At 46.6% G+C, this 12,845-nt stretch overlaps 2 protein-coding genes across 5 annotated transcripts; both read left to right on the forward strand.

The window, feature by feature from the left end:
• Positions 1 to 2: 2 nt before the first annotated feature.
• On the forward strand, positions 3 to 4,871 carry GEMIN6 (gem nuclear organelle associated protein 6). 3 transcript variants are annotated; one of them, XM_064709311.1, is made up of 3 exons: positions 3 to 252; positions 2,352 to 2,497; positions 4,320 to 4,871. In XM_064709311.1, the coding sequence occupies exons 2-3, from the start codon at positions 2,370 to 2,372 to the stop codon at positions 4,693 to 4,695; spliced, it is 504 nt and encodes a 167-aa protein (XP_064565381.1). In that variant the 5' UTR covers positions 3 to 252; positions 2,352 to 2,369; the 3' UTR covers positions 4,696 to 4,871. The 3 variants fall into 3 exon arrangements, with proteins under 3 accessions (XP_064565381.1, XP_064565383.1, XP_064565382.1); XM_064709313.1 differs by having other exon boundaries at positions 45 to 277; XM_064709312.1 differs by lacking the exon at positions 3 to 252 and adding an exon at positions 299 to 1,110.
• Positions 4,872 to 6,298: 1,427 nt separating this feature from the next.
• LOC135445993 (serine/arginine-rich splicing factor 7-like) lies at positions 6,299 to 12,026 on the forward strand. 2 transcript variants are annotated; one of them, XM_064709315.1, is made up of 9 exons: positions 6,299 to 6,407; positions 6,757 to 6,937; positions 7,078 to 7,254; positions 8,212 to 8,286; positions 8,407 to 8,508; positions 9,027 to 9,080; positions 10,350 to 10,394; positions 11,026 to 11,061; positions 11,728 to 12,026. In XM_064709315.1, exons 1-9 carry the CDS (start codon positions 6,386 to 6,388, stop codon positions 11,750 to 11,752), a joined length of 717 nt encoding a protein of 238 aa, XP_064565385.1. In that variant the 5' UTR covers positions 6,299 to 6,385; the 3' UTR covers positions 11,753 to 12,026. The 2 variants fall into 2 exon arrangements, with proteins under 2 accessions (XP_064565385.1, XP_064565386.1); XM_064709316.1 differs by lacking the exon at positions 10,350 to 10,394.
• The last annotated feature ends 819 nt before the right edge of the window (positions 12,027 to 12,845 follow it).

Here is a 12,845-nt window from a genome sequence, read left to right on the forward strand (position 1 = left end):
CCGCGCGGAGGCGCGCATGCGCCAGGGGCGGGCTTTGAATGGGGCTTGGGGCCTGAAATAGGAATTGGAGGCGTGAGTGGGAGCGGGAGAGCTTTGTCCTGGGAAGGTCGGTTTTCCGTCCTGCTGCTGGTGCTGCAGGTGATCGTCTGCCCGATGGAAGTAAAGCCAGCGGGGCCTTTTTGTCCTGGCATCTCCTGAGTGGGAGCAATCCTCGGACACATCCAGTACTGGAGGTGATATCCCCATCAGCTGGTGCGTAGCCGCCGCTGGAGTGCAGGCCAGTGCTTATTCTAAAGAGTAAAAGCAGATTTGTTCTCCCTGCTCTCTTATAAACGAACTGTGACTGAAAGAAAGCAGTAGCTGAATGCAGTGGCACAAGCCCTTCATACACAATCTCAGTAGTACTGGAGAGGCTGAATTGAGAGCTCCAAAAAGAAAAGAAAGAAAAAAAGGAAATAGCTCCTTCAAGCCTCCAAAATATGACTGTCTGATTTTATACCCTTTATATTTTTTGTGTTAGCACTCACAAAACCATTGCATGTTTGCGTTCACAAATTCCTGACAAATCACGGAATCAAAGACTTGTTTGGTTCATCCCCAGGAAGCGGTGCCTGAGTGCTGCTGAAATACAGCAGGCGTGGGGTGGGTGTTGGAATCAAGCTTCCCACCTTCACGGCGGCACGGCAAAGCCTGCTAAAAGCAGCTCAACAGCCAGGCAGCAAAAATACCTTATTTTTATATAGCAGATGCGCAAGGCGTGCATCCACCCCCTATTAACACACACGGACGAGGCACGGCCTGGCATGTGCAAGCTGCAATCTCCCCGCGCCAGCAGGAGCATCCCAGGAGCAAATCCAGCTCCAGAGGGGCAGAAGGCAGCGGCACTGAAGGGCCATACACCCCCAGGCTCCTTGTTTTGCCACCTGGCCTGATGCGTGCAAGCCTCTGTGTCATTCGTGTGCCCCCCCGCAGCTGTGAAATCCCTCAAGGCAGCGTTTGGTGCTAACCCAGGCCGGGGGAAGGCGGCGGCGGCGGCGCCAGGAAGCGGCGGTGCCGCCCGGGGCAGCTCCCGGGAGCCCTTGACGGGAACGTGAACGGGAACTGGGGCCGGTGAGCGGGAAAGCGGGATGGGGAGCGGGGCTCCTGCCCCCGCCCAGCTGGGCTGTGCAGGCTCTTCCTGCCGGGAAGGCATTCCCGGGGAACAAAGCGCCCTCCAGGCCTTTGTGCTCCCCGAGCCGCGCTGCGCCCATCGCGCTGCGGCCCCGCTCGGGGGGAGCTGGGCTGGGAACGCTGCAGGGGGAAAGGGGTGAAACAGCGCTGCTGGTGCTCCAGCGCAGGGGATCAGGAGGAGAGAGTGGGATAACGCTTATCCAAGGAGGGGCTCGGGCACCTCCTTGTGATGCGCCAGTGCACAAAACAAAGCGCTGAACTCTCACCTCCGAGGTTTTGTAACAAAGCAGAGCAATAGATGGAGTGTTGGATGCAATGGGAACAGTGGGCTTTGAGGCCTTTGCTCTGTGCCTTTGAAAACAAGCGGACTCCATGGGGAATTACAGAAGTGCAGCTTTACCCAAACCACTTGTGTGAATGTCTGCTTCTTAAAAAAAAGCAAAATTTGCCTTTTTTTTTAAAGACAAATCTTTACATGGAGGCAAACCCAGTCCTGACTTGAAGAGTGTGAAAAATGCGTATTTTATGATTGGTTTTTCGCAAATATTAAAATGAATATGTGTTATGTTAGAAAGTTATGCTGTATTAATTTTCCTAAGTAGTGTGTTAAATATAGTTTTAGGTTATAACATAAGGTTAAAATAGAAACTATGCTATGTAAGATACTTTTTTTCTTGAGAAAGGACTTGCACCAAGATAGCAACCATAGGACACCTGAATCTTTCAGAGAAAGAGAATTTATTGCCCCATTATCAGAAAAAACAAAATTCTTCCTGCCTCGTTCATCTATGAAGATGCTGGTAGGATTAAGAGGAAGAAGTTGATGAGGCCAGAGAGAATCCTTTGTTTGAATGGAATTTATGCATCATGTGTGAGGTGTATGAATATGCAACAGCCTGTTGTTTTTAAGGGTTAGTCCTCTGTTAACATGTGTCCTTTTTCCGGGCTTATGCTGCCCAGAAAGAGGTACCCGGACCTCCATAACTCTTTGTTTCTATTGTCTTATATTGTCCTAATCCAAATTGTCCAAAATTTTTATTACTCTAATTATATTCCTATTTTTATAACTATTTTATTACTATTAAACTTTTAAAATTTTAAAAACAAGTGACTGCCGTTTTTCACAAAGAGCAAACCAAAAAGATTGACTGCATCTGCTGACTGATCTGGTTGTTTTCTAGGTCCTGGATGTTGGAAGTATGAATGACTGGCAGAGAAAAAGCCCTCTAGACTGGCAAACGTATGTGAACAAATTGGTGAAAGTTGTTGCAGTTGAGAAACGTGAATATGAAGGATGGGTTTTAACAGTTGACCCAGTTTCTGCCACGTAAGTACCAAAGCTTTTATGAAAAGCAAGATTTTTTAGGAGGAGAAAAGATTCCAAAGCTGAAGCAAACTTATTTGGAGCAAAAATGGCGTGTTATCTTGTTAACCTGCTGTTTCTGCTGATGGCTGCAGCCTTCTTCTGGTTTGTACTTCCTGCGTACCTCATCTCTGGCTGAGCATGGGAAACTAAAAAGCCCTTGATTTAGAGAAAGCACTGCTTAGCAACAACTAAAATATCAGTGTGCTAGGAATGTTGTTCTCACTGTAAATTCAAAACTCACCACTGTGCCAGCTTCTAGGAGAATTGCTCAAAAATCAGCTCTCTACCATGCATGTTCAAGGTGAAAGTTCAGAGCTTGCAGCCAAGGCTCCAGCAAACCCAGCTACTCATGCTAAGCAAGTAAAGCTAAGTGAACAGCATATTAAATCACACAGTATTATAATTCCAAGTGACTTACTCTAATTTAAAACTTACATATTAAGCTATACTATTGCCTCTCAAGAATCTTTAACAATGTGATAAAGATTGCTTTTGGCAATATACAAAACCCTGCTTTACAAAGAGTGCTGGAGTGTTTTCAGTGCTTTTGGTTAAAATCCTTAGCCTTTGTCCAGAGTTCTTGCATTGATGCCTGGCTTTCCGCTCCAGCCAGACCCCCAGGAAGGTGTCGAGGCTTTCTTGGAGAGCAAGCAGGGAAAATCAGGGGCACAGGACAGAAAGTACCACACATCTCTGGTGTCCCAAGTGAGTAACTTGAAAACAGGGTTTGAAAGGCAAAATGCACCAGGGAATGGGCAGAAATTTGTCTCCTTGCTGCCAGAGCTCTTTCATACCTTACTGGATGTGAGCTGTCCCACATGAACACAGGCTGGAGGCTGAAAACTAAAACATTCAGCTTCTGAAGTGTTTCAGAAGAATTGGTTGCTGCTTCAGCTCTGAAGTAGCTCCAGTAATCTCCTGAAGTTTCCTATCATTTTGGTAAGGAAGGTTCATGGAGCTGTGAGTGATTCTGATGATGGTCCAGGCTGAAATCAAGGCATATCTCACTGGACACATCCCCCAAAAAAGGTCATTACTTCCACTAATGGTGGCAATAATAGGCTAGTGAAGTGCTGGCACCAAGTTCTGGAATTTTGCTTTACACAAGGGGAAGAAAATGGTTTCTGATGCTCTTTGTTGATATATGAGGGAGAGATCCTAGAAATATAACCAGCTGCCTTCCTACTTGCATTTTAGGACTTCTGGGATGCAAGTGCCCTTGGGATAACACCAGGCTTCCACAATGTGAGCCTGAGCCTTCTGTAGTGTGTTCTGTTGTATTTTCATGTCATAAACTGGCAACAGTCATTAAAAAAAAAATTTGTTTTGGAGATGATCAATAAATACGACTTTCTTCATTAAAAGGTTCTGGTGTTGTCAGCTGCCTTCAGCATTCAAGGTGCTGTATGTATGAAGGTATCACTGTTTCTGAATGTTGAAATGTTTTAGGTTCTTCAGCAGTGTTGGAAAGCTGCACAAAAATATTTGGATTTCCAGACTGGACTTTATTTTTTGGAAGCAAAGTGTACATTAATATTCTGCTTGATAGTTAGTGTCTAGAGTAGTTTCAAATTCAAGACCAGCAATTCCCTGCAGAGCCCCATATTTTTAGTATTTTAAGGGTATAGCAGCATGCTTTTCAAAGGAAAATGCTGGGTGCTGGGTATTGCCTAAATACCTGGGTTAGGCTGATGCTGATGAGCTCTTATCTCCAAAACCTTGGAGGCTGCTTCTCAGTCTTCAGTCAAGAACAGGAACTTACACAATCTTCTTTCCTTGACAGCATTGTCCTCGCAATGTTCCCAGAGAACGAGAAAGGATCCATATCGTTCATTATGGGCCACGCTGTCCAGGAGGTGGAGATCCTGCAGGAGGGGGACAGTGACATGGAGCAGCGCCTCGCTCGCATCCTCGAGCCCGAGGAAAGCCAAGCCTACAGCGCCGAGGAGCTGGAGAGCAGGAAGAACGCCTTGAAGACGTGGCTGGAGAGCAACCACATCCCCGTGGGCGAGCAGGGCGAGCTGGGCAGGACGCTGAGCGTGGCGGGGGTGCTGAGCATCGAGCCCCCGTACGGCCCCGAGCAGTGCAGCAGCACCAACGAGATCATCCTGGCCCGTGTGCAGGGCCTGCTGCAGGGCTTCCTGCAACAGCCCCGCTGAGCCAGGGCTGCTCCTCTGCACTCCAGCAGCTCTCCTGGTTTAGGAACCGTCCTCTTTTAGGAGCTCTCCTGGCTGTCAATATTCACTATTTGCAGAAACGCTGCGTTTTGGGTACTTTCGTCATGATTTTTTTGTATGTAAAGGAAGGAATAATAAAGAATAAACTCAAAGCACAAGCATTTTTTCATGTGCTATTTTTATTAGAAGCAAACTGTTGGATAGTGATGATGTATTAAACTGATCCGTCAGCTTAGAGTTTTCGTAACAGTATTGTAAAAGATGATCTATAACACATTTAAACTTTTCCCTGTAAATGTATTTAAATTTTAAATGTTTTCCCTTTAAAACCAGTTTAATTATCTAGTGCTGAAGGCATGTTTATTTAAACTGCTTACCAGATTCTTTCCTTTTTTTCTTTAAGAAAGAGAATTATGACACCTAGACTTCCCAAACCAACTTAAAAAATATTCAGAAAAAAAATTTTCAGAAAAATGTTTTCTTTCGTTTTCACAGAATCACAGAAATTCAGGTTGGAAGAGACCTTTAAGATCATCGAGTCCAACCCATGTTCTAAAACCTCAACTAGATCATGGCACCAAGTGCCACATCCAGTCTTTTTTTAAAGACTTTTTTTTTTCATGGCTGGTTGGTTGGTTGTTTATCCCATTACTCTTCTCCTAGTTTAGAATATAAACTACAATGTATGTCCAGGTTTGTAGAATTATTAGGGAAGGTTAGCAGGCAAATAGCAAGTTTTAAAACCATTACCTGTCTATATTTGTTATTTTAGAACAGCAGTGCTTGGAAAACCTGTGTTCTGTAGAAGGAAAATGTGTTGCAATACAATAAGTTTGTGGTTTTTAATGCTCTGTTTCTAGTTTATGCCAACACATGATGCAGGAATCATTATGTGATTATTCCTGAGATTATTAATGTACTGAAGAACATTTAGAGCTCTCATTTATCTCAGTGTATTTGTTCTGCCATATTAGGAGATATGGTATGCTCAAATGCAGCTGGAAAGTCTGCCTAAGCCTTATTCCTAAAAGACTCTCCTCAATCGTGCTGGGATTTACCTAGAATTACTTTTCATCTGTTAAGTTTGTGTTGATTTTTTCTTAAAAAACGTCTGCTGCACATCCATCTCCCCGGAAAGGTTGGGAGATGCCAACACACAACAGCTCCAGCTGCATGTCAGATACGAGGGGATGAACCAGGGCCTGAACTCCCAAGGCTGGTTGGGCTGGACCCGAGGTGTGAGAGAGATTTGGAGCAACTTGGGGATGCCTTGTTCCAAGGAGGGCACCGCTCCTGGCCGTGGAATAAGGACCACGGCGTCGGCTCCTTCACCCTCAGCACAGGCAGCAGCCATGATGGGTCACACATGAGGGGTGCAAACCGCAACAAGTGGTTCCCGACCAGTCTGCCCCCTCAGAGCCGGACAGGAGCTCTCACTGGGGCTGCCGGGGTCGAGCGTGTGCCCGGGAGGAGCGGGGGCGGCCCGTGCCCCCTCACGGCCCCTCAGGCCCCCGGAGCCGCCATGGCCGCCGCGCGCGAACCGCCTCTCGCGAGGCCCGCGCGCGCCGAGGCACGGCCCGCCCCGCCCCGCCCCCCGCGCGGCGCGCAGGCGCAGCGGCGGTTCCTCTATATAAGGGTCGCGCCTGCCCGGGCTCGCGCTGTCATCGGGAGGATGTCGCGATACGGGCGATACGGTGGGCACGGCGGGGACCCTGGGGCGTCTCACAATCGCGTCGGGGCTTCCACTGTGGGCAGGGGGGCGAGGGGAAAGGTGGCGGGAGCGGCAGCGTTCGTGCCGCTCCGGCGGTAGGAGAAGGTGATCGTTCCCTCAGGCGGCCGCGGAGAGGGACGATGGCGGAGGGCCGGGGCAGGCTGGGGGCGGCCGCCGCGGCCGCGGGGTCTGTGTGGGGCGGGCGCGGCCCTGCGGGAGCGCTCTAAGATGGACGCGGTGTCAAAGATGGCGGCGGGGAGGGAGCGGGGGAGGGGCGGCCGCGTGCCCGGCTCCGCGCGCGGCACTGACATGGCGGCCGCTTGTCCCCTCAGAGACCAAGGTGTACGTGGGCAACCTGGGCACGGGCGCCGGCAAAGGCGAGCTGGAGAGAGCCTTCAGCTACTATGGACCGCTGAGAACCGTGTGGATCGCCAGGAACCCGCCGGGGTTCGCCTTCGTGGAGTTCGAAGACCCCCGGGATGCCGAAGATGCTGTGCTTGGCCTCGATGGGAAGTACGTGCATGTCTGGAACTCCTTTCAGGCCCGCAGCCCTCGATCTCCCTATGCTACACAAATCGGGGATTTCTCATGCTCGTTGCTTGAGCACGTCACTGGAAAATATTCCTTTCGTTAATATCTGCTGTGTCTTGCAGGATAATATGCGGCTCCAGGGTGAGAGTGGAAGTATCCACAGGGATGCCGCGCCGCTCCCGCTACGACCGGCCCCCCGCCCGGCGCCCCTTCGACCCCAACGACAGATGCTACGAGTGTGGTGAGAAAGGCCACTATGCCTATGACTGTCACCGCTATAGCCGGCGAAGGAGGAGCAGGTACGTGCGGGCCCGGGGCGGCCGCGTTGCTTCGCCAGCTCGCTTTTGTGTAGTTCTTGTTAGCAAAGAACACAATGTTACACCAGTTTTAACTCTAACTGTCGTAAGTCAACAGGTGTATATCACAATTTTTTTTTTTTGCTAATACATATAAAATGTTACTATTTTAATAATCAACCTGGTCAAAACCTTTCAGGTTTCTTCGTTTGAGTCAGTCGCCTTGATTCAGAATGTCACGAGCCTTAAGATTTCATGCTGAGGCGCCTTGCAAATCCGACACTTAAGATCCTCCTAGACCTTGAGGTGATCAGCATAAGAGGCCAGATCCCCTCGAGCCATCTACACGTAGCTTCACCTTATTCTTTAAGGGCAGAAAATTTGAGACGGTGACCGCCGTAACAGTAAATTTGGCTTTCAATTGGGGCCCCCCTCCGGTTTAGAAAGAGGAACACCAGATTGACCACATTCCCACCTAGAAAAATCTTCTTGCGTCAATCAAGCCTCACCCTGGCTCATTGGGCTGTCAGTTTGATCGTCGTTAGATTGAAGAGAACACCTACCTAGATGCAGCGCTCGCCTATAGATACTTCTAGATCGTCTAGATCTGCTAGACCTTGGGCCAAAGAGGGTCGACCTGCAAACTTGCAAGGTTTATTTTAAATACGCATTACAGTGTTTTCTATTCTAATGTAATTCTGCAATGTAATTCAGCTTTTAACATTTTCCTAGGTAGTAAAAATGCTCAAGACAAGTAGGCCCAGACATTTTTCCAACTGACAGATGCTAGTGGTGTGTTTTTGTTGTTTTGTTTGGTTTGGTTTTTGGTTTTTCTTTTTTTGATTTATTTTTAAATCCTCTTTTTAGTTGTCTGAAAAAAGTTTTGACTTCAGCAGGGCCTCACAGGTGTGGGTTGCTGCAGCTGTCTGCTGATACCTGTTTTTTCTAACCTAAACCCAGGTCCCGCTCTAGATCCCGCTCGAGGTCCCGAGGGAGAAGGTATTCCCGGTCACGCAGCCGCAGCCGTGGTAGGAGGTAGGGCTCTGCCTTCTGTTTTCATTCCCACTCTTTCCTCTGTGGGCCCCTCTTTCCTTTTCTGTATTTGTTGTGAAAAGTGCCTTGCAGTGATGGGTTGGTGTTTGCTTTGTTTTGCAGGTCCAGGTCAGCTTCCTACCGCCGGTCCCGGTCGATGTCTCCTCGCAGATACAGATCCTTCTCCCCCCGCAGGTCCCGCTCTGGTTCTCTAAGAAGGTCAAGGTAAGTGGTTGCTGTTAAACCCACAGCAGTGTTGAAGGGCACATAACGTGGAGCTAAAATATCAAGTATCTAGATATATATTTATAGCATTTATAATGTAATCATAATCAGTGTGTTTTGCAGTTGATAGGAACTTTTGTGGTGTTACATGCAGAAGATCTATTCTGAATACTTTGTTTAAAATTTAAGCATATAAATTTGGAGCTGCTGTTTCTGAGATGTTACTTTTTTCTTTTTAACGTTTTACCAAAGTTACAGCCTCGCTCTGTGGTTAAGGTATCCAAATTCACCTATAAGTGTACAGGGTGTAATTGCTTAGTCCAGTAAGACCGAGGAACTCATTTTACCTGCATGGCAGTACTGACCAAAGGTGCTACAGCCTTCTAATAATAAAAATTACTTCTGTAAAACCAACAGATGAACAAAGTTCTCAGTCTTCTGGGACATTTACAGTAACTGGTTTCTGTCTCACCTGTATGAAGCATGTGGTACTAGAGCTTCCTTTGATTTCTTTCCAGATCTAGGTCCAGGTCACGCTCCAGGTCCCGGTCTGTTGTATGGCCTCGAAGCAGGTGAGACACTCGTTTTGGTTCAAACCAGTGATGGATTTGGTGTGTTGTTTGGTTGTGGTGGTGTGTTGTTTCTTATTTCTTGTTGTTTTGTTATTTTTTTTTCCTTCCCTGGGGGAATTTGTCTGGAAGCACTTAGCAGGCTGTCCAGCAGAGCAATATTTACACTCAATAATAATTTATGCCTTTTCACAGACAAAAGTAGTGGTGTACAATTTAAGGTCTGTGGAGAGAATTTTTTTTAAAAAGTAAATTTTTAGGTATGTAGTAAATTGAGGATGGTTTTGTGTGCTATGCTGCCTTAGCAGTGGAGGAGATGCTCATGCTGCTGAGTACCAGTTCTGGGTGCTTGTGAGCATTCCCGTCCTCAGTAACTGTGAGCCAGTGGGAAGTTGATTGTTACAAAGGGGAAATGGGCCAGACAGCGGCTCAGGATAGAGACCAGGAAGGTTTCAAAGCAGTGGCACGTAACGTTTTGTTTAACATGTGCCAGCAGTGTCCTTGTAGTATTTCTATGAGTTAGAAGGCCAGGTAAAGGTGAATATTGATTACCCTTCCAAAACAGTTCTGAGCAGAAATAGAGCAAAAGCATTCTGCTTTTTTTGCCAAGCGTGTTGAATGGAGCATTCTGATGTCCAGTGATAGCTTGAATTCTGACACTCTAGGAAGATGTTTTTTAAGTAACAACTAATATTTGAGTTGATAAAGTAACATAATAAATGTGGGAGGAAAGTTTAACTGTTCAAGTAGATTTTAATTCCTGAGATAAACTGGGAATAGTTTACTCATTAGTAGCCTCATATTGGTGCAAAATCTCTGTTATGCTGAGTAAAATTGGCATTGGGAACTTGAGCTGTAGAATGCACCAGCCCATCAGCACACACACTTACTTGTGGCTGATTCGAGGCTCTAAATGTGCTGTTAAAATACTTTCTAAGATGATCCTTGAAACTATTCTTGCCTTTCTAGAAGGGATACCTGCAGGTAGGAGGGAGGTGTGGGAGTCTGCTCTGGTGTTTGTGGAGCTGCAGCTGGAGCTTTGCTGGGGAGCTTCCTGTGCTTGCACTGTGCCTTGTGATGAGCGGGGTCTCTGCAGTGGGGGCTGAGGATTCCCCTGGAAGGGGCTGGGGAGGGCCTGCAGCAGCAGAGCCTTCCTTCCCTCTGCCCCGTGCTGCTGCCTGGGGTCAATTTGCTGTTGCTGGTGTCGCTAACTCTCCGTGTGTTGCATGCCCACTGGCTGCTTTGCTGAGCTTTATTTTTCTCCTGTTGTAGGTCTGAGTCTCATGGTAGATCTAAATCTGGCTTACCTGCTAAAAGGTGAGCGTTCAAATACAAGTACCACTCAGTTGGTTTTTGTTTTGGTTGGTGGGGTTTTTTGTGGGGTTCTTTGGTTTTTTCCCTCATCATTCAAAATCTGTTTGGACTGGTATTTCAGTTGCAGGGTTGGGTTTTTAATTTTATAACTGATTTCAAAAACATTTTTCATACATTATGGTTTTTTTTGAACAGTTGATTTTTTGTGGGACAATAGGCAATTCTTCCAGGATTTTGCATAGAGATGTTATACACTCATTATTAGAAAAAAAATACCTTTGACAGGATTTGGGGCATGTTTTCTCCTACCTTTGTTCTTAATTAAGTGTCTGTAGTTCTCCCTGTCCCTAACTCTGCTCGATTCACTGCTCCTGCTTTGCAGGGTCACTGTGATTACAGCAGCTTTGGAGCTGTGTGTTGCTCTTTTCCCAAGGGCTCCAGCTTCCAGCATTTTTCCTTCTCACCTGCAGCTTCTTGCTTAAAGTACCTGGGTACACTTGATACCAGCAGTGTCAGTGCATTTAACACCACCAAATTGTTCTGGTTTTAAATGGTCAGAAGTGAGTACTGAGAGCACCCAGGTGTGCCAACCACACTGACTGGTCTGTCTGTCTGTCTGTTTGTTTTCAAACAGCCGCTCAAAGTCCAGATCACCATCTCCAAAGAGAAGGTAGGAATGTCTTAAAACTGGAGTCTGTCCTGGGGTTCAGTAGCACTTGAGCTGGAGCAGTTCCTAGAGAAATTGGAAAAGTATAAAAGCTCAGGATTTTTACTTGCCTAAATCTGAACTATGAGAAGATGAATTGCTCATGGGCATTTCCTGCTGCTGGCAGTCAGAATGTCATGACACAGCTAAGCAATAAGAATGCTGCTGCTAAGGAAACCTCTAATGAAATGTTTCTGAGGAATTTAGAATCTAGGGAACAAGTGAGTAATGTAAGGTGTGGAGCAAGCCAATGAAGTGGTGTGGGATTAAATTCCTGCTGGTGACTCCTGCAGGCCCAGGAGTTGCACTTTTGGCTTTGGGCTTTTATCCTTGCCCATTAATGTGCTCCACAAAGGAAAATGTTTTCCTGTGTTACCAGAGAGGAGAAGTATGTGCTGGAATTGAGATTTCTGAGCAGGCTTAATGTCTCAACTCTCTTAATTAGTCTTCAGCTTTCAAGCTTAAAGCAGTTTTAAAGTTAAAGTGTAAAATATAACACTTCTTTTATTATTTGAGAACTGTAAATGAAAATAGGGCAGAAGTCCAGAGGAAGCCTGGGGTGGCATGCACATTTTCTGTTGGTTTTGCTGTAGGAGTTCTTAATGGTTTGTTGTCTTTTTTTCCTTTCAGTCACTCACCATCAGGAAGCCCTTGAAGGAACGGAAGCCCTAAAAGAATGGGTTCAAATTTAAGAAGTTTAGTAAAAAAGTTATTTTGTTTACATTATAAGGGATTTTGTGATGTAAGGGCTTAGTCCTAGAAGGCTGTTTCTATTGACTAGCAATTGGCATGAACCTCTATCTTCTAAAAGTCTTGTTAGCAGACTAATACAAAACTCTTCTGTTGTGTTTGTGTTCTGTGATCTGAAAATGTTGGGCTTTTTTATTTTATTATTGGTGCATTGAAATAAACTGCATTTCTAACTAAGAGATCAGTTGTGAAAAGCCTGCTGTTGACAGTTGGGATGGGGAAGCAGGCAGTGTGTGAAAAACAGCAGCCACGTTGGGACAGGCATGTGTGTGCCTTCTGCATCCCTGTGCAGCACCAGCTGGGGAAAAGGCACCAGTCTGTTCTTTGTATACTATTTGTCTATGTTTGTATACCGTTTTTAGGAAGTTTGAGGGGTTTTGTGGAGATCACAGGTCCGAAGCACAAGCTGCAGGTTGTGTTCAAGCAGCAGGATCTGTGGGGAATGGAGAGCTCCAGTTCCTCGTGTCTGCCTGGTTCCATCCTGGCAGTGAAGTGTACCCAGAAGGGCCTTGCTGCTGTGCTGATCTGTGGTTGCTGTGGGAAACCAGACTGACCCCATCTCACCAGGCACAGGGTACTGAATTAATAAAATAGTTCAGGACCTCTGCTTTATCTTTGCAGTTTATAATGGCTGTTACCAGAATAGCAGGGAAATTTTGGAGTATTGGGTAATTTTAGGAAAGGTAGGAAGGGGACAGCATGCTGTTTTCCTGGAGTGGCTGAACACCTGCCTGCCCAAGGGAAGTGGGAAATAAATTCTTTTGCTTTTGTTTTATTAAACTGTCTCAGTGTGTGAATTTCTCATATCCCATGCTTCTCCCTCCTCCCAGTGCCAGCTCATGGAGGTGGGAAAGAAAAGGGAGTGGAGGCAGCTGGGGCTCATCCATCCCAGCAGAGCTGCAGTGGCCACGATGGGCTTGATACTCCTGTCATCTTCCTCACAGGAGCCTGTGTTGGTGTGAAACTCCTACAAACAGTTCATGTGGGTTTTTTTTTTT

The sequence above is a fragment of the Zonotrichia leucophrys genome, chromosome 3, assembly GCF_028769735.1.
Source record: "Zonotrichia leucophrys gambelii isolate GWCS_2022_RI chromosome 3, RI_Zleu_2.0, whole genome shotgun sequence".
In the NCBI taxonomy this organism is placed as follows: domain Eukaryota; kingdom Metazoa; phylum Chordata; class Aves; order Passeriformes; family Passerellidae; genus Zonotrichia; species Zonotrichia leucophrys.